Raw genomic sequence first — 24,946 nt, forward strand, 5'->3', positions numbered from 1 at the left:
CAAAGGGGCAACCAGCCAGCCATTTCCTGCCCAAGTCGACCTTTTCCCCTGCTATCATTGGCCCGCCCTTTCCTCGTCCCCTGCTTTTTCCCTTTCCCTTCCCTTTCCCTTCCCTTTCCCTTCCCTTTCCTTTCCCTTCCCTTTCCCTTCCCTTCCCTTTCCCCTTCTGTCTCGTTTCCTATTCCTATTCCTGTTCCTGTTCCTGTTCCTGATGGCTGGCCCTTCATATCAGACTGCAGTCTCGCTGCCCTATCATGAGCCTCGGATTGTGCCGATTCTTGTCCTCACCTCCTTTCTCCTATTGCTCAATGTCATCAACTCTGCCCTTGACCGTGTCCTGTACTGTGGTCTGTTGGGCCAGGTCCTGATTGGCATTGCCTGGGGATCCCCTGGCGCCAAATGGCTCTCTGCAAGCCTCGAAGAGACCATGGTTCAATTCGGTTATCTCGGCCTGCTTGTATTGGTCTATCAAGGTTCGCTCACACTCGGAACAAACAGTGACGTCATTGTCATGGCTGCTTGCTGCTTGCTGCTTGCTTCAGCCCAATGCATCGTGACAAGAGTAACATGAATCAGGTGGGCTACATACCTCGTTCCAATCCCTCAAAGCCAACCTACTCCTATCTTCTGCTGTCGCTCTTACTGGCATCGCCGTCCCCATTGGCCTGTCCTACACCCTGCAGGAGCTCCTGGACGCGACCCCTCTGCAAGCATTCGCTGCAGGTGCTGCACTATGCTCGACCAGTCTTGGCACCACTTTCACCGTCCTGGGCTCTAGTGGACTCTCCACTTCTCGGCTCGGTGTGGTCCTCGCCAGCGCTGCCATGATGGACGATGTCGTCGGATTGGTCATGGTCCAAGTCATCTCCAATCTGGGGGGCGACGACTTCAGCTGGGTCACTGCCGTCCGCCCAGTGCTTGTCTCAGTTGCTTTCGCCACGGCCGTGCCTCTCGTGTGCCTATGCATCGCCAGACCCATCACATTCTGGCTAAACAAGTACCGCGAAGAGCATCCATCCACGACACTCAGCCTTCTCCTGCTGAAGCCACAGACTGTCTTCTTCCATCACACTCTCTTATTGATTGGACTTGTCACGGCTGCAACATATGCTGGTACCTCTGGTCTTTTCGCCGCCTATCTTGCCGGAGCCAGCATCAGCTGGTGGGACTCGGAGTTGCCCCATCCACCTTCTCCTGTTCGAAAGCTTTCGCCCACCGCAGCCGATGTGAAGAAGACAGGGCCTGGTGCTGAAGCTATCCGCGAGCCGACAGGTTCACAATCCAAGACCGATGTACCTATGGAGAGCGCTGTCACGGCTGCTGCGAGCGAGGCCAATCACAACAGCAGTCACACTACGGAGACAGCCCAACATGATCATGTGCCCAACGCTCAGCTCCATGAGCAGGACACGACTGGCTCGGCCATTTATCAGCGTTATTACCACCCGTCAGTATCCAAGATCCTACAGCCACTGTTCTTCGCCTCCATTGGCTTCTCTATACCCATCACCCGCATGTTCAACGGGCCTATTGTGTGGAGAGGTATTGTCTACGCCGTCCTGATGGCATTTGCAAAGTTGGCATGCGGTCTGTGGCTTGTTAGATTTTCAGTCATGCCAGGCAAGGGGACCCTGAGCCGATCACTCGCAAAAGTAAAGTTCCCATCGATCCCGCACTTGTGGGGGAGAAGCGCACGGGGAGCTCCATCGAATCCACAAAGTGCGACGAATCCTACTTTGACGAGTGGAGCCAGCCTGGAAGCTCGTAGCTCACCGAGCCCACCCAAGCCCGTCTCACTCCATCCACCGCTTATACTAGCACTCGCAATGTGTGCCCGGGGTGAAATAGGCTTCCTGATATCGGGCGTTGCTGAGTCAAATGGCATCTTCTCGGCCTCAGGGGTTGCGTCAGCAGATGAACCATCGGACATTTTCCTTGTCGTGACCTGGTCTATTGTGCTGTGCACAATCTTGGGGCCCCTGGGTGTTGGCATGTCGGTGCGGAGAGTGAAGAAGCTTCAGGAGCGCAAGAATAGGCAGCAAGAAGGTAGTGGGCGAGATGTGCTAGGTGTCTGGGGTGTTGATTGATGAAAGAGGGAGGTTAGTATTCCACGAGGACTGGCATTGTTGTCTGCACACGGACGATAGCATCTGGCAACGGTTTACGGATTTTTTTTTCTTTGACGGAAAAGGGGGACCATATAGTAACCAGATAGGTAGGTAGTTTGTGTAGACTCTCGAATCACGGGCTTAGCGCGCGAAATGGAACTCGGTCCAGGGATGTGTGTTGTATTCGTCAGTGAAGAGGATGCCCAAACAGAGTTGAAACCCCCATGAATACGGTGTCCCTAGCACGGTGAGAAGGAGCCGAGGGGGGCGTGAAACAGAACGCGAGCCTATTTTTTTCCTTTTTGCGATTCTTTGCAGTGGTGTCTGGTCAGGGTTGTTCGCACGTGTCGAGATGGTAGAGGGTATACGAGGTCGAGAAACTGTGCCTGCTCTGTGCACGATGATGAAGAATCGAAGCCAATCTATAATGTGTGGCGCATACTGGCACAACAAAACCAAAAAGAATTGCGCGCCACAAGAAGCCGACCGAGAGTGGGGAAGGGTTTGCAGGTACTGTAGGATGGGGCTGTTGTTGGATGTCTACCTATCTGCAACCAAAACGTGCAGCCCTGGATTCGAAAGTTACCCATAGCGATACCTACCGATCCCGATCCCGATCCCGATACCGATACCGATACCGATACCGATGCCGTAGGAGTACATGGCAATATCTACATTTTACGTATCAAACCCAATCCAACAAGACCACCCCAGCTATGGAAAAAGGCTTCTCTCCCCTCCCTGATGCCGCAATACCTGCACGTTTCAGAAGCGAGGGGACGGGGGGTTTGGGTCCAACCGGCAGCGCGCTGAAACGCTGAACTCGATGTCTTACAAGCAGGCGCGCCAGGGTACTGGGTAGCGACCGGGCCGTTGTTGCCTGGGACGCTTTTGGGGGGAGGGGTTGCTGTGGGATGGGGATGGGGATGGGGATGGGGATGGTGTGTATTGGGGCAGGGTAGTGTGTGTATAGCACAGTTATGGGTACTTTGTTACGGTTGGGTGGCTGTCATGTGCACGTGACTGGCCTAGCGTTGCCGTTGGGCAATGGGTTAGTGGCTACATGGATAGTGGTCAGTGGTGAAGTGAGTAGTGGTGAAGTGAGTAGTGGTGAAGTGAGTAGTGGTGAAGTGAGTAGTGGTGAAGTGGGTAGTGGTGGGTTGCGGGCATGTACCGGTATGGGTGCAGAAAGGGTCATGGATGGACATGGGAGGGCTGGAAGGGGCAGAAAGCGACAAGAGGAGTGAAAAGAGATGGCCCGGCGTCTAACGTAACTGACTGCCTGCACACTCACTGGGCCGGCGTACTGACTGGCTTGCCTGCTCAAGCTTCTCCTGGGCGGAAACAGCCCAACCCCAAACCTGTTGGCCCTTGTCTGCTCGCCTGCGCATCTCTTTTTGTCTCTGCTCTTTTTTCTTTTCTCGTCTTCTCTCTCTCTCTCTCTCTCTCTATCCTATCTACACTACTCACTTGCACCCACTTGCACATCCACCTGGCAACCGTGTTCCGCAGTGTCCCGCAGTGTCTCATGCGGTCCCTCGTCTAGAAAGAGATTCCGTGTGGCGCACAGCGACCTTTTGACTGACCGCGGCTCTCCTGCTCTTTCTTACTCGCTTTCAGCAACCAACCAACCAACCAATCCTCCGCCACAACGGCAGCCTCTCCCCACCCATCCGCCTTCCCCCCAATCCCATCTCTTGCAACGCTGCGTGCTCCCATGCCACAGGCCCGCACATTCACCCTCACCTCACGCCTGCTCTGCTCTTGAGCCCCCCTCCCTCTCCCTCTCCCTCTCCCTCTCTCTCTCTCTCTTGAGCCCGCTTCACCGTCCATATAGCGCTATTCCATTGTCACCAATAGCGCCCCATTGACCGTGCCTCCTTCACGGCACGACCCACCCCGCCATTCACCGCATTTCCACCGAGCGTCAGGCAGTATTCGAAGGCAACGGCAGGCCCTCGAGTCCCATTGTAAACTGGCCTGCACCGATTGTAGCTATTGTGTGAAGAAGCGCCGTGCCCCAAGTAAGTTGTATTATCGCTTGCTTGCTTGCTCGCTCGTTCGCTCGCTCCTTCCGCTTCTCCAACCCTGCTTTCCCCACAGCAACCGCCAGACGGTGACTTGCCCTCATCTGCAACAGCACACGTACACAAACCCAAAACCCAAACCCCCCCCCCCCCCCAAAAAAACACAAAGATCGGCACCTGGCCACCTGGCACCTGGCAACCACCTGGCCACTAACACGACCACGTCAGAATGTATTCACGCGACCAGTTCATGAACCCCGGCCCCGCCCCACGACCGCCCACCGACCGTCCACGCCTCGCCCTCACACCCAACACGAGCAACACGCTGCCAGGCAACCTGGCCGGCCTCAGCCTCCAGTCGCCCGCCTTTGGCAACACCTCGCAAATGTCGCTCGTCCGCACGCAGTCGGAGAAGAGCGTGTCTTCGACGGCGGTGGTCAAGGAGGGCATGGTCAAGGTCAAGGACGAGGGCCTCTTCAAGTCGCTGGTCTGGGCTGATCGCTGGCTGGTGCTGCGCGAGTTCGAGCTCAACTTCTTCAAGAGCGCAAATGCCTCCAAAGTCTCCAACACCATTCCCCTGCGCGACATCCTGGGCGTCGAGCGATCCGACACCCAGGCCCTTTCCTTTGAGATTACAAGAGCACTCAACTCCAACAAGGGCTCGTCACCGCCCCGCGACGGTCCGACCAAGGTCATCACATGCAAGGTCGAGACAGACGATGATGTCTACTCGTGGATAGACAGCATCTACCAGCGCTGTCCTAGCATGGGCGGCGTCAGCAACCCCACCAACTTTACCCACAGGGTCCATGTCGGCTTCGATCCCAACAGCGGAGCTTTCGTCGGCCTGCCCGTGGAGTGGGAAAAGTTACTCACAGCCTCTGCCCTCACCAAGGACGATTACGCAAAGAACCCCAAAGCGGTTTTGGAAGTGCTCGAGTTCTACACGGAGAAGCTCGTCAAGCGCTCTGAAGATCCGCAACAGTACACCAGTCTGACGCCCACCCCACCAGCGACCGCGGGCACGGAGAAGCAGCTTGGTTATGGTGGCAGTGGCAACTCTGTTGCCCCCCCACGACCAGCACCCCCCGAGAACTATCAGCGCAAGGACAGCTATAGTCGCCAGAACACTCCGCCGGGGGCTGGCCAGTCGAACTCTCAGAATGGAGCTTCTCAACAAGACCGATACGATCAAGAGCGGCGAAAGCAGGAGGAGCAGCGGATGCAGCGCGAGCGTGAACGTGAGAGACAACGTCAAGAGTACGAGCGGCAGCAGCGTGAGGAGTTGGCGGCATACAACGCCTCGTTACCTCAGAAGAAGGTTCCCCTTGCCCAGCAGGAGATTGGAGGCGGTGGCTACGATTCTCGCGATCCAAGCCCCTCCAACCAGCAACGTTACAACCCCAGTCGTCCTGCACCCTCTACCCCCGGTTCTACTAGGAATCAGCAATCGGGCCAACAACCTCCAGGCTCGTTGCGTCAAATGGCTGCGCAGCGGCCTGCACCTTCAGCCCCGCAACAGCAGAATAGCACCTCGCCTTCGGCAAAGACTCCTGCAGCTCAACAGCAGCGCCCACCCCTTCAGACTAGCAACAGTTATACCAAGGGCTCTGGCACTCAGAATCCGCAATCTCGCCCTGCCAATGGCCAAACTCAGCAGAAGCAGTATCAGGGCTCTTCTGCTGCACCAAAGCCTTTGAACGTTGCCAAGCCCTCTGCAACTAGCGACGCAGTAAAGAAAGCGGAGCAGGCGCTGACCAGCAAGCCAAAGGAGGAAACACCGCGCAAGGATGTTCGCATGTCCAGCATGTCTGAGAGTGAGGTCATGGCCAAGCTCCGAGAGGTCGTTTCCAAGGAACGCCCGCTGGATTCGTACAACAAGCAAAAGAAGATTGGCCAAGGTGCTAGTGGATCAGTCTATGTTGCTCGTATTCGCGAAAATGCTACCTCGCCAACAGCACGTAGGGTCATGCAGGAGAATGGGCCTCGCGCACAGGTTGCCATCAAGCAAATGGATCTTCGCAACCAGCCGCGCAAGGAGCTCATTGTCAACGAGATTATTGTCATGAAGGACAGCAAGCATCCCAACATTGTCAACTTCTTGGACGCCTTCTTGCAAGAAGAGCATTCGGAACTCTGGGTGGTTATGGAGTTTATGGAGGGAGGTGCTTTGACTGATGTCATTGACAATAATTCGTCTATTAGCGAGGACCAGATTGCCACCATCTGCTTCGAGGTATGTTCCACTCCACAGTGAACTGATCATCTACTAACTCTTTGCAGACCTGCAAAGGATTGGAGCATCTCCACAACCAAAACATTATCCATCGCGACATCAAGAGTGACAATGTCTTACTCGACGGCCGTGGTAATGTCAAGATCAGTATGCCATATCCTCTTCTTTGTCGTCGGACTTTTTGCTAACAAGTCTCAGCCGATTTCGGTTTCTGTGCGAAACTCACAGAGCAGCGCAGCAAACGTGCGACCATGGTCGGCACACCCTACTGGATGGCCCCCGAAGTTGTCAAGCAGAAGGAGTACGGAAACAAGGTGGACATTTGGTCTCTGGGAATCATGGCCATTGAGATGATTGAGTCCGAACCGCCTTACCTAAACGAAGAGCCGCTCAAAGCTTTGTACCTCATCGCCACCAACGGCACCCCTCGCCTGAAGAAGCCAGACAAGCTTTCGAAAGAGCTCAAGGCCTTCTTGTCCGTATGCCTTTGCGTCGATGTCAAGTCCCGAGCGAGCGCGTCGGAACTGATGAGCCACGATTTCCTCAAGAGCGGATGCAGCCTCAACAGTCTAGCCCAGCTGCTCAACTTCCGCAAGAACGGCAGTCACTAGTCAGCTTCGGGTGATGGTGCAGGCTCATGGCGGATTTTATCCCATCCAACCCATGACCTTTTTTACAAAGCTGACCGTCCCTACCCCTCTGAACTTGTTTGATACCCCCTTTCATGTAAATCTTACGGATCCACTCGGCTTTTCTCTTACTCGCACACATACACACATACACCACAACCTCACACCCTTTTTTGGTTTTTTTCTGGCGCTTTTTTTTCTGCCCGCAAGCATGCAAGAAGGCTTGGCTGCGGACCTGGATGCATCTCAAGGCCCTCTTGGCCGTTTTTTTGGGGGGCGGGGGCTTTGTCCAAGGTAAGCTTGCGAATGACGGGGGTTTCTTTTTTTTCTTTGAATCGAAATGCTCGGGCGTGGCTTGGGGGTGTGGATTGGAGATTGTAGATCGAGAACGTCGTAGTGCTGGTGGTTGGTGGTAGTAGTGATGATGCGCACTCGCATGTCGGGCAGGGAAAGCAATCGGCCATTTGTCCTTGGATCAGCCGGAATTATCATGAGAAAGTCTGCTTTCCTACTCGAAGGATGTCGAGGCGAGGGACAAATTTCAAATCATCGGACCCGAACTTTTTTTTTTTTTTTTTTTTTTGCCGGTTTGCATGTGATGACGGGTTGATTTGACTGGTAGGCTTCTACCAGAAGCCTGCTGTTTGAAGTGTCGGCGAGCTGGATTGATGTCATGCCTCTTTGTATCCCACATCCCGCATCCTACATCCCTATATCGCACAATCCCAAATTCCATGCACCTCTATGTTACCGTTGCTATTAAGTGCCATGTCCCATGTCCCATGTCCCATGTCCTATGCCATGTACAAACGGGAGATGTAGCGAATAGCGAATAAGCAAAGGGTGGTGGGTTGGTGTGTTGAGGTGGTGTGGGTGTGGGTGTGGGTGTGGATTGCTATGGTGGTATACGGATGCATTGAGATTGGGATTGGGATTGGGATGGACATGGACATGGACATTCACATTGACATTGACATTGGCAGGAGTGTAATTACAGGCTAAGAAACGATGAAAAGTGTACAGTAAAGTCACAGCCTCACAGCCGAATTCCGGGTGTTGGACGAGAAAGAGCAACACTGGACAAGCAGGATTGAGTTTTCGAAGCATTTCATTGTTTCGCCTAGTCCCCGACCCCCATTCTATGGATGGAACAAAGGACCTGGCATTGATCATATGCAATCAATCCACACGGCCTGACCTCGCGCAAACCATGGGACCATGAGCTCCGTGACCCCAAATGAACCAGAATGAAGTAAACTCCTCCTTTTTGCCTAGCCACGATTTCCGCATTTCAGTCTCTATGCCTCTTCCTTCTGGGCTGCGGCCTTGGCCTTGGCTCCTCGCAGCTTCGTTGGCTTGTTGTCCGCCTTGACGGGCTTCTGGCTCTTGCGGATGGCCGAGGCGCGGGCGACGGCGTCCTTGCGGAGGTCGGGGCGGTAGTTGCGCTTGGTGGTGGAGTTGACAATGGCGGAGTAGGTCCTGGGAATTGGGTTAGCGCATTCTTCTGACACAATTCCCTTGCTCTTCGCCCAAAGCGCCTATTGAGATGCCATGTCGAGGTGGACGTACTTGCGGGTGGATCGCTGGGGACCGAAGGTGACGGTCTGGATCGAGGTGGCGGGCTGGTGGTGCTTGTCGGCCTTCTTGACCAGGAGGGTGACGCCGCCCTCCTTACCGGGAATGACACCGATGGCCTGTTCCACGTTGTCAACTCCAGATTCTCTTTACTACTGTGCACTCGAAACTGCCGCATTCGAGATTGATCATGGTCCTCGTACCTTGTTGGCGATCTGGCCCTCATTCTGCGCAAGAGTTAGCAGCTGCCCATTTCTTGCTCCAAGTCTTGCATTCACGTACCTTGCGGCTGTAGATGTTCCTCAGGTTCAGAGGATCGCGCGAGAACTGCACACCATTCGCCCTCTTGACAAGCGTAGCGCTGTGTCCCTCTAGTTCATGTTATCAGCCCCCATCCTGCAAACTCCTCTTGATTTTCCCAGGTGCACTCACTGGTAACCTCCCAGGCGAGATCGTGCGAGATAGTGGTGGCCATTGTGTGTATTTGGGGGGTTGTGAATACGGGCTTGGGATCGTTGCTGGTCTTCAAAGTTCCCAATATTGAACGGCGGGCGGGCAGGTGGCTCGTCTGAATTACCGAATTACGCCTAGTGTGCGTCGGGGATGGATCAACAACGGCACCGACGCTTGGGCTCGTTCCAGCACAAGCCCTGCCAGCACCCCTGTCCATGGCGACCCAGCCCCGAGACATGTGGCGGTGCTGCCGACCCGAGACGACTTGTCCGCAGCGCCCAGCAGCCATCGTGACACTTCAGACATCCCACCTCTTCCGCCTATCCGGCATCCGTGTTCCTCCATATTGAGCGTCGTCAGACCCACGCGCTGCGACTGCAGCCCGTACTCCATCTCTTTTTCCTTGTGTCATCTTTTCTCCGAGTCCATCTCTTCATCATCACTGCGCCTCGGTTGCGCTATTGAGGCACTTTCAAGGTTCTGGGCTTGTCGCAAACACATGTCACCGTTCTTCTGAAACGTAAACTTCATACACATCGCCAACATGGCGTACATGCTGTATACCGCCTTCCTCTTTGTTCTGGTGCTTGCGACTGGTACGTTTGTTCTTCTCGTCCTTGTATCCCCATGTACTGATCTGCTCCAGTGGGCTACGTCACTCGGCACCACTGGCTACATCTCCTCCCTATCCCCGAACCCATCTACGCACGCCTTCCCACATCGTTCCGCGACGACCTTGAAGCCGGGCTATCTTCATCCGCCTTCGATCTCAGCAGCAACGTGGAGGAGGGGGATTCGCGACAGGGTCTGGACGATGCGGGGAAGAAGCAAGTCAAGCGCATCATGAAGAGGAAAGGCGTAGACTTTGATGAAGCACGGAGAATCTACATGCAAGACCGGTTCAAGAAGAATAATATTGGTGCAGACGGAGTCCCTCGGGACCCTAAATTTGTTAGCTTTTCTTGATTGTCATTGTCTTGCGCTCGCTATTGTTCGTCTCTTTCGTTTCATTTGTCGGACTTCAAGGAGATTGGGTAGCGGAGTTATCGCGTTCATCTCATCAGGACAGTCGTGGGGGGACGGTGAGGGGCTTGAAAGCGCGTTGGGCATGATTTTTGACATTTAACTTTGCTGAAAGACTGATTGCATGGCAGCGATCCTCAGCGTTAGTGTTTCCTATGTTCCACTACTTCTATTCTATCATGCGGCTCATGGCACATTCTTAGGCAATAATCCATTCCTGGCACCATGCCTTTCACGACTACGATATCTTTTCGCGTCATCGTCTTGGTATCTGACGTTCGAAGCAAGTAAGAGCGTTTGCTGTTCTCAGAATCTTTGTGATTCAGGCGATGGCAAACATGATTCATCGTGACTTGGCCTTTTGATCCCCATTCCGTGCGTGACCGGTCCCTGGTAGAAAGGTCCTGTAACGGCACGAGGGAAGTGCGTTCCAGACGCATCGCTGTGAATGATTCGGGTGCGTGTTATGTACTTTTCGGCAAGGACGTTTCAGCGTTGTGGCGGGAACCCTGGAGGTGCGTAACTCGGTGGAGCACCGTAAGAAGGGTTGAAGCCTGGGGGGCCATTAGGTGGAGCGGCATTGAACCCAGGTGGAGGGGGGTAAAAGTTGGAGGGAGGCCCGCTTGGTGGACGAGCTGGTAAGCCATTTGGAGCGGGTGGTAGCGACGGTGGCCCTCCAGGAGGCCCAGCTGGTGGCCTTCCGTAAGAACCGTTTGGCGCACCATAGCCAGGTGGGCCTGCAGGAGCACCGTAACCATGAGCGCCGTTGGAAGGTCCAAAGCCCGCAGGACCACTGGGCACGACAGGTGCAACTCGGTTGTCTGCGCCCATGCTTGGCCCACTTGGTACCCCACTCCCAGGAGGCAGTTGGAACAGATGTGCGGGAAGGGGTTGTACAGCGGGCGCGACGCCATGAGCCTTGGCCTGTTTTGCAAGCATGCGTTCTGCTTCGTCTCCGTGTCGCTCGCCCTTTCCGTCCTTTTTGTACGCGTACTGTACGGAGATCTGCTTGTTCATGATGTATTGGCCATGCATGCTGGCGATGGCCGCATCTGATGACTCGAAGTCGCCATAGGAGATGAATCCATAGCCCTTGGACAAGTTCGCCTCGTCGCGCGCAATCTTGGGGGCGTTGACCAGAGGCCCGAATTGACCAAAAGTATCGTAGAGCGTCTTCTCGTCCACCATGGCGTCGAGGTTACCGATGAACAGCTCGGCGCCGATTTCGACATTCCGTTGCTTGTCCGCGGATGCCTTGTTAACGCGTATGCGGGTGCCATAGAGAGCGATGTTGTTCATGATCTTGGGCGCATAGTCGGCCTCTTCCTCGGTATGGTATTCGACGAAGCCGAAGCCTTGATGCTGGCCGTTGACACGATCGACGGGCATGTTGACATTACGCACGCGGCCAGCGTTGAGCATCAGCTCATGGAGAATGCGGGGCGTGACGCGCTCATGGAGGTTACCGCAATAGACCGTGGCTTCCTTGTTCTGTTCCCTGGGGGCTGCTGTCAATATGTACACATGTTGTTGCTGGTTTGGCACGAGTGGATATTGACTGACCAATGACGAGCGCTGGGGGCGGACATTGCAATATTCTCCCGACAAAGACTTTGCTATGAATACTCTGCCTATGGGCACACTTATGGTACAGAGTCTCAATACCGACTGTTTTGGAAGTGTGCAGACGATTGATCAGTCGGGCGAACCGTTGAAGCTCGGGGGACCTGGGCGCATCAACGAAGTTTTGGAGCTATGATGACGCGCTAGACTCAACTAGGCCACGGCAACACTTCGGCCTTGGATCCATTCATCAGCCTTTTGCTCGGATCGCGAAAGAAAGCGACTCCAAGGACCAAAACGTCACCTTGCGACTCCCCCACGACCCTCTCGCCGCGCCGACGACTTTTCCCACTCTCCCCCGCATCCATCCAGCACACAGAAGCCAGCATGTACCAATTATCAGAGGAGTCCAAGGTGCGTCTAAGAAGTTGCACACAGCCCACTCACACACTGCCTTCTAACACAGTCTCCAGGAGCGCATTGCCCGCATCATCGATGTCTCCCGCGTCGCTATCCACTACGGCTACCTGCCTCTCATTGTCTATCTTGGATACTCGCAAAGCCAGCCCAAGCCATCGCTCATCCGGTAAGGCGAATCCACTCGCATTGCACCGTCTCTGCTAACCACGGCAGACTCTTCTCCCCACTTGCATAATGTGCATGCGCATACCAGACGAGCGTGAACGAGTATGAATGATTCTTTTGTAAAATATGGCACATTTCAGGCGCAAGCATTCTTTCGGGCTATTTCGAGTCTGATGAGGTTGAGGTACTGTCTGTAGACGGCAGGGTGTTACGATTAGGATTCTCCACTGCAAAATCAGATGGTAATTAGCAATCGGTGATACTGCACAGGGCGCAATGTCCATAATGTAAAACAAAGCGTTTGAACCTATCCATCCAGTCCCTGAAGCAGCATGGCTCGCAGCACGGCAGACACACACATGTCTGTCTAGGTGGCCCCGCCGCTTGCCGTCCACGGACGTTCCTCGCCGCGTCCATGTTACGTTAGTGGAATACAAAGTATTCAGACGGCGATCAATCTTACCTAGACTCCAACTCGGCCGCGTCGCAATGTTGTGAGCCATTGAAATCTCGGTAAGGCACCGAGTGACAGGCCCGGGGGGGGGGGGGGCATATGTTTTCATGTACCAATGATGCAGCGCTAGGGCGCCCACGTGCCACCCTGGTTCGATCGACTACTCGAGCATTGATGATTGCTTGAGACTCCTCAACCGCCAACCCCACGGTCTATGCTATGAGCCGAGTTCCAGGTGTCTTCCCCCTCCCTCCTCTGGTCTGCACACCATCAGTATGGGTTCTTGTAACCAGCCCCTTGGCACCGGGTCCCCTGTAGCCTCTGTGACAGGCCCTATGACTTGCCTTGGCCCCACGCTTGGTAGACCATCTCTGTACCGTATATCGCGGCTCATGCCATGTCTTCCTTTCACACAATCCAAGCCCTTTCGAGCTGGACGCTGTAGATTTGTCGCCATCGAATACTTCTGCATACCCTAGCACAGACACCGACATAGTTTGAGCACGTCTCAGTCAGATGCCCCATTGTCGCTTGCTACAATGACTGTCCCCGATGTTGGGGACATTCTCGTGTCTTCTCAATCTGCATGGAGGATCGAAAGAGCGTTTGCTGCTGGCCGCAAGGAGGCCCCTGCCGACTTTCAGGACATTGAGCTGGAGTTGGGCGGCCTTGCTCGGGCATTGACTTTACTTGCAGAGGCTCTGCATGCGAATACAGGTTCTGATGCATTACAAGCCGCTGGAGAGAGGATACAAAATACCGTCGGTATGGTCGTGTGGTCCTGCCAACAAACGATAGGCGACTTGGATCGCCTGATCGACCAGTACCAAGTCATCAAGAAGCATCGGACTGTGGGCGGATTCGCAATCGAAAGAACGTGGAGTAATGTGATTCTGACAGAATACAAAACCATGCCATGGACAAGAAAAGGTGGCAACCTGCAAAATCTTAAACAACTGCTACAGTTGCATATAAGCTCTATTGCTCTGACCACACAAGCGATACAAAGGTAGACGGTGCTTCACAGTGCAGAAGATTCAACTAATGTCGAGTAGTAAGTCGCTCGAGCAACTACAAAGTGCCATAGACCTCAGGACAGACAAAAGGAGTAGTCTGAATCAATCGTCTCGGTGTACTCCCGAACACCTTGGTGAAATTCAAGACCTCATGCAAACTCTCGCCATCATCGAGCCGATCATGCAAGCGCCGCCGGTCCCTCCAAAGAACCCTGCGAGATCATCTATCGTGGAAGCTCCGAAACCCTTGGGCACGCTCATCGCCCCTGCATCATCCTCAAGAGCATCATCTCCTAGCCGAAAACGAGTTTCGGAATTTAGTTTCAGTGCAGCCTCTCTTCGTTATTCAAGTAGTAGCTACGCGTCTTCAGATGTTGGGGTGAATGCAGTCGGATGGTCGAGCCCCAGCACCCCCAAAGATACATTTGATAGCCACCATGTTCCCATCTCGTCCAAGAGACCCACTCCACTACCAAGGACATCTGAGGTGCAGGAGCCAGGTCAGCCGATCGAGGATAGGCCATGGTCAATACTACCACCTCCTGCCTTAGGTCTCTCTGCGCCTCATGAATGGGAAAGACATATATGGAATGGCTCACGTAGTGGACCGCGTGTCTGCCCAAGTCCACGAGTGAATGTCATGCAGCTTCATCGTAGTTCGACTACCACAAGCCAAAAAACGGCTTTTGAGAAGGAGGCTTTTCGAAATTCTGCAATCTTGTGCGACGTGTAAGCCAAAGGAGGACCCCCTTGGAGACCTTGCATGGGCTGACCACGTATTGCTAGCCGTGGAAGCCTCGTTGAATACTCACAACAACTCGATGAAGAGGACAGGAATGATGTCGAGATGGTGACAGCTTCCGAAGAGTGCCGCATTGCTGTTGTACGCAAACGGATTACAGATCCAGAGACGAGAAGAGTCCATGTTGCTACCTCGGTCTGGACATTGAGTGATGACGGTGCTGTACGAATGGAGCTTCGTATGGCTGAGGATCAGATGTACATCCCATACTCCAGCTACTTCTCGCTTAGCAAGGTTTCCATCACCGTATCCTGCGAGCTGAAATTTCACAGTGTCAGATTTGGTGATAGGCCTGTCAGGATTGCAAAGTCGAGTTGGGTCAACTACGTCTTTGCATCTCCCGATGGTAAGCAGTCGGTTCCGCTACCTAGCCAGCTGTCATCATAGCTAACAGACATGCAGCCGCAGCGCTTTTCCAAAACGAACTCATGGGTCGCACACTCCTAGCGACGTTCCGTACTGAGAAGACGATGCGCATTCACGCAGGTATTGGGGCAACTTTCAACTACGCGCAGCAAATGTGCGCACTGGAGAACCTACGCGTCTGGGAAGACAGCGACAGTGGTGCCAAGATTGCGCTTATCCATTTCTCAGCAAGCTTCCGCAGCGGATATCTCGCCTTTTACATCAATTCCTCAATTCACCCGATCAAGGTGAAGGATCTCGGCGGGCGTGAAGTCAAAATCAAGGGACTACGGGTGCCGATTGACAAGGGCGACAAGGCCATGCGGAAAGATAGCTTCGTTGCGAGCAGTGGTCATGGAGATGCAACGGATAGGGTCACAGACAAGGAAGATGAGGCGAAGAAGATGGAGAAGGGAAAGATGATTTCAGGTGCCAGGATTGAGTTTCGTACAGAAGCAGAGAAGAGGGAATTTCTGGAAATGTGCACGGAAGTGCAGACGCGCTTGATAGAGCTGCCAGATTTGATGGGTGTTCATTAAATGGGTGTCTCTCTGTCTGGTTCTGTTGAGGATCGGCTGTTATGAAACATGGAGACTACAGCAACACATGATCACATCATCGTACTCTACCTACCGGGGGGGGGGGGGGCACAGTCACGCGATCATCATGGCGCGACGACCAAAGAATGAGTTAGATGCAAGTAAAGCGAGCCAATTCGATATCCGCATACCACAAGCCTACACACCGGTCAACAACAGTGCTTGACTGCTCGCTCGCACTCAACCGTCATCCAAGACAAGTCTTTGACATGGTTGTGCAGTACGCGATGAGGTGTTGCCAGCAGCCACCACGGCATTTGAAATTAACTTGCCCTACCCGCAACACGAACTAGTGCGGGCTTCGCGGTTCGGCCCGCAGGGAGGTTGAGAAGCAAAACTCCACTTCTAGTGAAGACCTCATCCAGCTGTGGCGGCTCCGTTGGATTCAGCCAGCGCGGCACCCCATCCTCTACACTGTCTGGGGTAGAGACCGGTAGATGCAGTTCGTACAACACGAGATGGAAGAGAACGTCAACTTGGAGTCATCTGCACCCGTGGCCGCGACCCGTACCGGTACCGGTACCACCCACATCGATTGTCCTCCACTTTCCCCAAACACTCTCTCCCCCGTCCATCAGACTTCGCCTTCCTCTCATCCGGTGCAAAGCGGCAGAGGGTGGCGGGCGAGCAATGGTTCCTCCATCGCGTTCAGGTATTGTCAATCAAGTGATCGCCCTGGGCCAAAACCCGTTGACCGGTACGGTAACAATGGGGGGTCGGCGCCCACTGCAGCATAACCCATGGGCCATACCGGTAACCCTTGCGAGAAAGCGGGCCGGATGGTGCCACGCGTTTTGCAGCAGAGGGCCGCCCAGTTTCCCTCCCTGCATCCTTGAAAGTTGATTCCATCCCGAAGACCCAGGATCTAACGGCAGCCGGCAGTAAGGTTGTTCTTTACCGTCATCTGTCAATTGGCCTGTCAAGTTGTGTACCTAAGTATTGTCTGTTTCCCTTTCCCCCTTCCCCCCCCCCCCCCGGCTGCGCCCACCTCCGCTCTGTTCAGCTTGCTTTTTCTTCATCCCGGCAAGTTGCGCATTTGGGTTCAGGCATAGCGAGCTGAGGGCAACGGTTTTTGTGCGAGTTCACCAAGTACAGCAGCCGCCAGTCATGTCGTGGACGCAGGTTGACTTCAGCTGTGTGAGATATTCGCCGGTGGAGGGCGCCCACTATTTCTTCGACTCTGCCTATCCGACGTCGATTCAGTTCCTGCTATCTGGGCGCTGGGAGCCATGGGATGTAGGCTGGGTTAGGTAGTATGTCTTGCACTCCACCACCCATGGCAGTCTCTCTGCTGTGTTTTCCGTCTTGGGACTGATCTTGCGGTATAGTAAAGCTCAAGACCCGGATATCAGACGCCTAGCTGAAGAAGCCGAGGCGCGACTCATCCAAGATCCCAACTCCAAGTATACACCATGGCCAGAACCACCGCCTCCAGGACCGCCTCCAGCCCCGATTAATGCACCTGTATCCCTGCAAGCCGATAATAGTGCTCCTCCGAACAGCACTCATACACACATGCCCACGCCTTCCCCAGAGTTCGACCTGGCTGTAGACCCTGCACTCCAGCCGCCACAGGGAGGATATGGTGCTGCGCCAGTCAATGGCCCAAACATGCCATACTCATCACCGTACGGCCAACAAGAACGACAACATTCGGCGGGGCCAACTAGACAGGAAGCGCCCCCAGGACCGAGGGCGCCAATCCAGAGCGGTCCTCCAGACATCCCAAGCCCCAACCATCACAGCATGCGGATCCCAGCACACAACCACGTGCAGCCCTCTCAACGCCCTCCTCCACAGCCCGCTCCATCCGTCGACGCCATTCTCTCACGAACCCGCGAGACCAAGATCCTCCTCTCCATCGACGGCGACGGCATCAGAGGCCTGTCCGCCCTGCTAGTCATCGAATCGCTCGTCAACGCCATATGCGTCAAAGTCGGGCAACGGCTGGACCCGCACCAGATCTTCGACCTCACGGGCGGTACTTCGCTGGGCGGTGTCATTGCCATTCTCCTCTGTCGGCTCCGCATGCAGGCATACCGCGCGCGCGAAGCGTATAAACGAATTGCCAAAGAGGTGTTTGCGAATAAGCGCGAATTCTTCATGTATTTGGATTCAGGGCAGGCGCCTAGGTCTGGTGGTAGTAGTAGTAGTGAGGCGCTGGAGAAGGAGATTAGAGCGGTGGTTAAGCAAGAGCTAGGGAATGAGGATGAGCTACTCTTGGATGGACGGGAGGATTCTGGAGATGTGTATGTTTTCCCAATTCCACCTCTTTTCGAAACATACTTTCCCAATCCCCGATCCATCTTCCTTCACAATCCAACTTCTAACACAACCCCCTAGTTTCGTAATCTCCACCCAAATCGAACACAACACCAACAAACCCGCCCTTCTCCGCTCCTACCAAACCCGCCGCATCACCGGCCCAGACCTCTCCTCCACCCCCCTCCCCATCACAACCGCCCTCCTCGCCACCGTCCGCGCACCATCCTACACCTCACCCACCACCACCACCACCACCACCAACCGCACAAACATCGTCCTATCGCCCGGCCTCGCAGACCACGGCACCGCAAAGAACAACCCCGTCCGCGACATCCTTTACGAATGCCGCAAGCGATTTCGCTACGCAAACGACATGATGATCATTGTATCAATCGGATGCGGTGACGTATCTCCCACCTCCCCATCCTCTCCCCCCCTTCCCCCCTCCCTCCCCCACACCCTCCGCGAACGCACCCACTCCGCCACCACCCAAGCGCAAAAATTCTCCACCGAAAACGCAGCGCTCATTCAGCGCGGCTGGATGCGCTATTTTCGCTTCAACGTTGATGCTATGGCTGATGTGCCGCTGGCCGAGTGGGAGCATGAGGAGCGGGTGCGTGAGGTGACGAGTGCGTATTTGGGGGGAAGCGAGGTCGGGGCGCGGTTTTGGGGGTGTGTGGAGGCTGTGGCGGGGGTTTTGGGGGGCGAGGTAGGGGGGAGGTAGGATGGATTGGAGGGAATGGGTAATCGAGTGCGAATGAAGTTGGGCTGGGAGATGGGATTTGGGTTGGAGGGATTCCTCTGCAGAAATCGAAATCGGTTGGGGAAATTCGTCTTGTTCTTCAATCCTAGACCCCCTTGGAATAAAAAGTTCAACCCGCAATCTCCCCTTCCAAAACAGCACCCCCGGACTTGTGCAGGATGTACCGTCTATGCTACATGTCGCTTGGGAATAGCAGAAGGCGAAGGCGAAGGCGAAGGCGAAGGCGAAGGCGAAGGCGAAGGCGAAGGCGAAGGCGAAGGCGAAAGCGAAAAGAAGAGAGAAGCAAGCGGGGGGAGGGCGAGGGAGGGGCGGGGTCTAGTAAGAGCCTGCAATATATGTGTGACCAAACCGTAGCGAATAAAACTTGAACAGGTACAGTACAACTTTATACACTATACCACATGACGTTATCCCATGTTAACTATTCCATCATACAAGGATGATGTAGAAGTGTAGCGTACATGTCTAGTACGAAATGTACTATTCCGTTCGTTCAGGCGTGGGACTTGTATTGTGTGTTTTGTAATTGTGTTTGTGTTTGTGTGTACATGTATATTGTTCATGTCTGTTTGTGTGGTCAGGTTTGTAGGGGGGTCCATGTTTATACTTTCTCCGTCTTTGCATCTTCAGTCCTGCGTCTCCGTGCCTGCCCTCTCCACTTTCCTTCTTCTCCGACCAAGATTACATTTTCGACAGTCACTTTGAGTAGTTTTTTCCTGTCATGGGGGGGGATTGGAAAGGAACTTGAGTGTGTATTTATACATGTGTGCATAATGGATGGACTGGATCGGTGTTGATGGAGTGTATTGTGGATGTCATTGTTCCATCTGGTAGTGCTGGTTATGGTCGTCAATCATCATCGTCTTCATCTTCATAGCTCTCATAATCATCGTAGTCGTCGTCGTCAACTCATCCTCATCCTTGGCATCAACTCATAATCATCCTCGTCAACCCCAACCCCCCAAACCCTAAACATCAGCAACAAAATGCAACCCGCCCGCCCGATCCCGAAACAACATACCCGGCTGATCCCCCGGACCCTGTACCGTCCTCTTAACAAGCGTCCAGTCTCCCTCCCTGCCCTCGTCGTACTGCTCAATCGGGCCTCCATCGCCAGCGCCAGCATCAGCATACCCCTCCCGCTCCGCCTTGATGAACTCGCTGAAGCGGCTAAACTTGACGCTGCCGTCGCTGTCACGAACGGGCAGGGGCTTCAGTGGGTCGGCGGGGACTTGGGCGGCGAGCGGGGACTCGAGTGTGTTCTTGCGCGGCGTGCCGTAGCCGTCTGGGAGGCCGAGGCGCGAGTTGATGCAGCTGATGGTGCTGGTGCGAGGGGAGGTTGAGGAGGCGGTGCTGGTGCTTGCGCGGGGGCTGAAGGGGAGGGCCATGCGGGTGGTGGCGTCGCGCATAAAGGCTAGGGTCTCTTGGTCGATGCTGGTGGGGCGGGGAGGGCGAGGGGGAGGAGGGCCCTTGGGCTTGGTGAAGGGCACTGTGGCAGGGTGTTTGGGGAGAGGTGAGTGGGGGGGTTGTTGGAGAGCCATTGGGCGCGAGATGGAGATGGTGCGGCCTTTGGAGGTGGTAATGAAGGAGGAGCGAGAGCCGCGGGGGGTGGGAACAGGGGCGGGAATGGGTCGAGGCAGCTCTGGCTCTGTTGGAGTTGGTGAGACAGAGATCTGGGGTGATAGTGGGCGCGGAGGTGACTGCGACCCGTAGTTGGTGTTGCGGAAGAACCGCGAGCCTGGGATATACTGTTAGCAAACGACACTCCAACGGACTAGCAATACTGTCTTACTCTTGAGCTTAAGAGCTGTCAGGCTAGAGCGTGACTTGCTCTTTTCTGGCTCTACCTCTGGCAGGTTCAGTGCCGGTTTGCTGCTCCTCACGGGATCCAGAGGAGCTGTGGGTAAGGCAAAAGCCCCCACAGTATTGTCTTCAAAAGAAGTAGTATCAGCATAATGATCGTGAAACGTCTCTCGTCCACTCGGGACGCTTACAGCTGCGTCGCTCCCAGGCGACCCAGCCGGTGACATGTCAAACTTATCATCCTCGTAGAGGAAAAAGAACTACACTGACCAACACGAGTCCCCTCACCATCCCAACAAGGAAAGCAAAAAGGCAAGTAAAAGTTTGACCTCACCCTTGCTTTTGGCATTCTGGTCTTGAATGCCAGCGTCGAAGCCAAAGTCAAAGTCGAAGCCGCCGTTGTCGTCAGCCGCGCTTGCGATTGCAGCCTTCTCGTCTTGGCTGGGTCCATCTCTGAAGAACCGCGAAGCTATCTGCGCGTCAGTATTCAAGTCACGACGATAGGCTTTCAGGTCGCGACTAGTTGTACTTACCTTTGTTCTTGAGGCTTTTTTTCATCTTGGATGGACGTGAGACAGTGTGAACAGTGACTGTGCAATGCGTATCGCTTGACCAAAAAGCTGCAATTCTCTCGCCTTGGTGTTGTGGAAACAGAGCAGGACGAGGAGATTGTTTGGCTCATGGGCAGATTTTTGCGCGCGCCAAGTGCTGTAGACAAGTGATGGTGAGGGTGAATGCGAGAGCACTATGCCAAGATCACGACGACGATGGCGCATCTTGCTCAATGTGATCCTAGCGGGCGCAGCCAATCAATTAGCGATGCTTTGTGATCTCAGTTGCTCGAATACTTGGAGAAGGAAATTTATAGGTTTGTAGCGATGACGTCGAACCACGTGGTGGAAGTCGCCCGATCAATTGACAGCTGGGAAGCGACGAGGACATGTCGATCACACAAAGGTATAATGTTGCCTAAGAGCTAGTCATTGTACAGAGCTCTGAGATCAACCGACAAAGCTACGTCGGGACTGCTGGCATTCACTGAAGAGGGCAAGGAGGCGAAGAGTGTTGGACATGAATACTCCGCGCTGTCCCCAAAAGGAAGGAGCGCGGAGCCGAGCATCATGCCCTTATATTTTTCTTGATTTTTAAATATACTGGGTGGTAGTGTTGATCGTATCGGATCGTGCCAGGTTCCAGAATATGGATGGCGAAGTTGTCAGAGAGTCCAGTGTCCTTCTAGAGCCGACCAGAATATCTCAAGAAATGTGGGAAAAAGTACCGACAAGAACCAAATCCAATACCTGAGCCCAGGCTTCCTTCAGCTCTTTCCATGAACCTTCCCATGTGGTATCGTGAACCGTGTTGAAGATGAGCCCAAACGCTCCGCAGTCGCAACACTACCGCCTAAGACCGGACCGGGCCCAACAGGCCAGTCAATGATTGTGAATACGCCAGAAACGCCATGAGAGACAAAGAAGTGACAGTGTGGTCATGTGAGACGACTACATGAACAACCATGAAGAGCCATATGAACAAAAAAGAAAGGAAGATGTTGAGGACAGGTGAACAATAAAAAAAAATTCGCAGGCTATGCAGCAATCGCAGAGATATAACGCTAAGATTAACGAACAGTAGACGTGTCGCCAGTCATCTTGAGGTTGAGCATTCGCTTCAAGTCTTGCTCCAAAGCTGAAGTGTTTGCAGGTGTAGAAAGCTTGGCCGGTGGCGGGACAGCAGCAGCAGATGGTGCAGAAGAAGAGTGCTGCTTTGCTGAAACTGAAGCAGGAACAAAAGCCATCATCGACGTGGTGGGTTTGGGCACATTGACTGGCTGCGTGTTACCAAAGGCTTTTCCTCCCCGATGGCCTGCACCATTCATGTTGCCCCTTGGCACATGAGCGTTTCGAGGCTGTTGGGGCTGTCGACCAGGTGTCCTCCGGTTGTGTGGGTTTTGTTGGTAAGGCGGGCTGAATGGTGCAGGACCGTGACGAGGATTCGAGTTCCCCGATTTGCCAGGCCCAGCCATGGCAGACCCAGGATGGTCGCGAGAAAATGTATGAGGATCCATCGTATGAGCCGGAACAATGGCAGGGAAGTCTTCGAACATGCCCTCTTTCACGGCGGCTGGTTCGGCAGTGATTTCTGTGCGGAGCCCGGAGTTGCGCTTTGCAGAGTCGTTCCGGGCAGCTTTGAACATTGGAGAGAGGTTCTTGTTGCCATAGAAGAATTCAGGACCCTCTTGCTGTACTGGCTGGGGTGTGGTAGGGCCTGATGCACTCCTCACGGCAGGCCGACCATCATGGAATGGCGAGGGAGTCTGATTAGGCTGAGCATCTGGGTCTAGCTGTGCATTTGGTCTAGGCGGTGTAGCAGCATTCGGCTTCTTCTGTGACATGGAGAGTCTGTTGAGCAAATCTTGCATAATGTCGTTTCCGCCCGTTTGAGGAGATGAATCTGTGACCTGGGGTACTTTCTGGGGGTCGGTAACGGCTCGATGTGCTGTTGGAAAGGCTGCTGCAGGAGGAGACATGTGCGCATTCCGGCCCTCGCCATCCAGCTCGAATGGAAATATACCACTGGCCGAATTGGACGAATCGTGCTGGTGGTGTGGAGGTCTCGGTGGAAGCATCTGGCCAAAGAAATGGGTGGAAGCGGGACTGCCATGGAAATTCTTGGCCCGCTCAGCCTTATCGGCCTTGAAAAGCATATCTAGTGGGGAGTCTTCATTCCGTGTGGGTATGTGGATCGGTGCGCGAGAGGGAGAATCCGGAGACAGGCTTGGAGAATTGGCCGAATCAGAGCTGTCTTCTGGAGGAGGCGTCGGGGGGCCTGGCCTGGACTTTGCAGGGACTGAACGAGAAAGAAATTTGGGAATAGGCAGGGCCGAGGGTGCAGGAGAGGCATGGAAGGTAGGTCCTGCATATGCGGCCTGGATCTTGGCTGGAGTGGTCGAGGGGTTGCATGGGGCCTGTTCACCGTCGGTAGAGGGGCCTTGGGCGCCACTGGGGGAGAAGACGCGATCTATGGATGGCTGGGACTGTGTATGTTTCTTTGTATTGCGTGGTCGCGTGGCCATGTGTGCCTCCTCGCTTGGAAAGACGGCGCTTTCGGCGAGAGCGGGGTTTGCGCCTGTTCCGACTTTGCCTGGGGATACGCCTACCCCGTTGAACTGGTGGTTGAAGCCATTCTGCGCGCGGTTTCCGCGTGGTTTCCGCTGCGAGTTGCGCCCAACACTGGCAGGCGGCGCCTGGGCTGGGCTCTGGGGGGGTTGCTGCTTGCCCCGACGCGGCCGTGGAGAGGCCGTGCTCTGTACCGTCGACGACATGTATGATGAGATTTGGCGATTTCCTATCAGGCTCTGTATAGGCGACAAGGGGTTTGGGGGGTTATCTGGATGGGCGCAGACGGACAGTCCTTGGACGAGAGGTGGGTATGGAGTGGGTCGTGGCTCGGAATGACGGAAGGGTGTGTGTTGTTGTTGTTGTTGTCTGGGATTGGCAAAGTGCAGTTGTTGAAGTGTGTGAGGTGGAAGCGGTCATATCCAGGGTGGAGGGGCAGGGACAGGCACGCGCCGATTGTTCTATGTGGGAGGCGAGTGGGTGAAGGGGGGCGATGGTTGTCGTGGATAAAGTAAGAAGGAGAGAGAGAGGGATTCGGTCGCATCGAGGGTGAGAAGTGGGCGATGGACGTGGCTAACGGTAGCCGGCCAGTTGAGACAAAGCAAGGTTGGGCAGAGCCAGCCTTGGCAGTTAGCGGAGCCTGCCTGGAACCATGGCCGACCTTGTACTGTGTACGCCGTACCATATACTATTGTAGGCAGCCACCGATACCGATGGCCGACCAGACATAGCTCAAGGGCTACCGGTACTGTGACTGTGTGAAAGCGACCATCCATCCTCACCAAAGCCGCCACCACCCGTCCCAGCCACCTGCAGACCTGGACACGTACTTGCGCCATACTACTCTCCCCAGCTTGCTGTCCTCAATCTGAGCCCTCAACCGCCGCGCCGTTTGCCTCCCCTCCCAGCAGCTTCCACTTACCTCCCCGCACCCGCACCCGCACAACCCCACTACAACAAACTACTCCTTCATCATCACATCAACATGGCCGACGTGGACATGGCCGATGCGCCCCCCGCGAAGACCAAGACGGCCAAGGCCAGCACCAGCGCAGAGGGCGAGAAGAAGCGTTTCGAGGTCAAGAAGGTGGAACTGTCCTCTCCAGAATCGGGTGTGACCTGGCTAACATGGTCCAGTGGAACGCCGTAGCGCTGTGGGCGTGGGACATTGTCGTCGACAACTGCGCCATCTGTCGAAATCACATCATGGACCTCTGCATCGAATGCCAGGCCAACCAAGCATCGGCCACCAGCGAAGAGTGCACTGTGGCTTGGGGCATCTGCAATGTAGGCCGACTCCACACGTTGCCATACTCTCTTTGGGTCCCTCTAGCTAAACGATGCACAGCACGCCTTCCACTTCCACTGCATCTCGCGTTGGCTCAAGACCCGCCAGGTCTGCCCGCTCGACAACCGAGACTGGGAGTTCCAAAAGTACGGCCGATAAGCGCGTCCTACACATGGTCACCATGCACAGATGATAGCGAGGACACTTTCGGTCTCTTTTCATTGGGTCGTCTG

General features: G+C 54.7%; 12 protein-coding genes across 12 annotated transcripts; 8 read left to right on the top strand and 4 right to left on the bottom strand.

Moving 5' to 3' along the window:
• Positions 1–211: 211 nt before the first annotated feature.
• Positions 212–2,087, top strand: IAQ61_011845 (uncharacterized protein; the record flags this gene model as incomplete). Its single annotated transcript, XM_003844372.2, has 2 exons — positions 212–473; positions 577–2,087. 2 exons carry the CDS (start codon positions 212–214, stop codon positions 2,085–2,087), a joined length of 1,773 nt encoding a protein of 590 aa, XP_003844420.2.
• A 1,001-nt stretch (positions 2,088–3,088) lies between these two features.
• IAQ61_011846 (uncharacterized protein) lies at positions 3,089–3,355 on the top strand (the record flags this gene model as incomplete). The annotated part of the gene is made up of 1 exon (XM_066099373.1): positions 3,089–3,355. The coding sequence occupies one exon, from the start codon at positions 3,089–3,091 to the stop codon at positions 3,353–3,355; it is 267 nt and encodes an 88-aa protein (XP_065950892.1).
• Positions 3,356–3,519: 164 nt separating this feature from the next.
• IAQ61_011847 (uncharacterized protein) lies at positions 3,520–7,605 on the top strand. The gene is made up of 4 exons (XM_066099374.1): positions 3,520–4,132; positions 4,364–6,371; positions 6,419–6,518; positions 6,570–7,605. The coding sequence occupies exons 2-4, from the start codon at positions 4,365–4,367 to the stop codon at positions 6,980–6,982; spliced, it is 2,520 nt and encodes an 839-aa protein (XP_065950893.1). The 5' UTR covers positions 3,520–4,132; position 4,364; the 3' UTR covers positions 6,983–7,605.
• A 1,346-nt stretch (positions 7,606–8,951) lies between these two features.
• Positions 8,952–9,266, bottom strand: IAQ61_011848 (uncharacterized protein; the record flags this gene model as incomplete). Its single annotated transcript, XM_066099375.1, has 1 exon — positions 8,952–9,266. The coding sequence occupies one exon, from the start codon at positions 9,264–9,266 to the stop codon at positions 8,952–8,954; it is 315 nt and encodes a 104-aa protein (XP_065950894.1).
• Positions 9,267–9,572: 306 nt separating this feature from the next.
• IAQ61_011849 (uncharacterized protein) lies at positions 9,573–9,994 on the top strand (the record flags this gene model as incomplete). Its single annotated transcript, XM_003844376.1, has 2 exons — positions 9,573–9,624; positions 9,675–9,994. The coding sequence occupies 2 exons, from the start codon at positions 9,573–9,575 to the stop codon at positions 9,992–9,994; spliced, it is 372 nt and encodes a 123-aa protein (XP_003844424.1).
• A 546-nt stretch (positions 9,995–10,540) lies between these two features.
• On the bottom strand, positions 10,541–11,640 carry IAQ61_011850 (uncharacterized protein; the record flags this gene model as incomplete). Its single annotated transcript, XM_003844377.1, has 2 exons — positions 10,541–11,549; positions 11,615–11,640. 2 exons carry the CDS (start codon positions 11,638–11,640, stop codon positions 10,541–10,543), a joined length of 1,035 nt encoding a protein of 344 aa, XP_003844425.1.
• A 196-nt stretch (positions 11,641–11,836) lies between these two features.
• On the top strand, positions 11,837–12,796 carry IAQ61_011851 (uncharacterized protein). Its single transcript, XM_003844378.2, has 3 exons — positions 11,837–12,028; positions 12,088–12,200; positions 12,248–12,796. Exons 1-3 carry the CDS (start codon positions 12,002–12,004, stop codon positions 12,267–12,269), a joined length of 162 nt encoding a protein of 53 aa, XP_003844426.1. The 5' UTR covers positions 11,837–12,001; the 3' UTR covers positions 12,270–12,796.
• A 134-nt stretch (positions 12,797–12,930) lies between these two features.
• Positions 12,931–15,514, top strand: IAQ61_011852 (uncharacterized protein). The gene is made up of 4 exons (XM_003844379.2): positions 12,931–13,662; positions 13,709–14,398; positions 14,456–14,817; positions 14,874–15,514. Exons 1-4 carry the CDS (start codon positions 13,193–13,195, stop codon positions 15,413–15,415), a joined length of 2,064 nt encoding a protein of 687 aa, XP_003844427.2. The 5' UTR covers positions 12,931–13,192; the 3' UTR covers positions 15,416–15,514.
• A 1,068-nt stretch (positions 15,515–16,582) lies between these two features.
• IAQ61_011853 (uncharacterized protein) lies at positions 16,583–18,464 on the top strand (the record flags this gene model as incomplete). Its single annotated transcript, XM_066099376.1, has 3 exons — positions 16,583–16,728; positions 16,804–17,724; positions 17,819–18,464. The coding sequence occupies 3 exons, from the start codon at positions 16,583–16,585 to the stop codon at positions 18,462–18,464; spliced, it is 1,713 nt and encodes a 570-aa protein (XP_065950895.1).
• Positions 18,465–19,471: 1,007 nt separating this feature from the next.
• On the bottom strand, positions 19,472–20,864 carry IAQ61_011854 (uncharacterized protein; the record flags this gene model as incomplete). The annotated part of the gene is made up of 4 exons (XM_066099377.1): positions 19,472–20,241; positions 20,296–20,433; positions 20,641–20,775; positions 20,840–20,864. 4 exons carry the CDS (start codon positions 20,862–20,864, stop codon positions 19,472–19,474), a joined length of 1,068 nt encoding a protein of 355 aa, XP_065950896.1.
• A 1,063-nt stretch (positions 20,865–21,927) lies between these two features.
• IAQ61_011855 (uncharacterized protein) lies at positions 21,928–23,631 on the bottom strand (the record flags this gene model as incomplete). The annotated part of the gene is made up of 1 exon (XM_003844382.1): positions 21,928–23,631. The coding sequence occupies one exon, from the start codon at positions 23,629–23,631 to the stop codon at positions 21,928–21,930; it is 1,704 nt and encodes a 567-aa protein (XP_003844430.1).
• A 779-nt stretch (positions 23,632–24,410) lies between these two features.
• Positions 24,411–24,872, top strand: ROC1A (RING-box protein 1A; the record flags this gene model as incomplete). The annotated part of the gene is made up of 3 exons (XM_003844383.1): positions 24,411–24,512; positions 24,563–24,712; positions 24,774–24,872. The coding sequence occupies 3 exons, from the start codon at positions 24,411–24,413 to the stop codon at positions 24,870–24,872; spliced, it is 351 nt and encodes a 116-aa protein (XP_003844431.1).
• Positions 24,873–24,946: the final 74 nt, after the last annotated feature.

This window comes from Plenodomus lingam (assembly GCF_022343315.1).
Source record: "Plenodomus lingam strain CAN1 chromosome Unknown scaffold_20, whole genome shotgun sequence".
Lineage (NCBI taxonomy): Eukaryota > Fungi > Ascomycota > Dothideomycetes > Pleosporales > Leptosphaeriaceae > Plenodomus > Plenodomus lingam.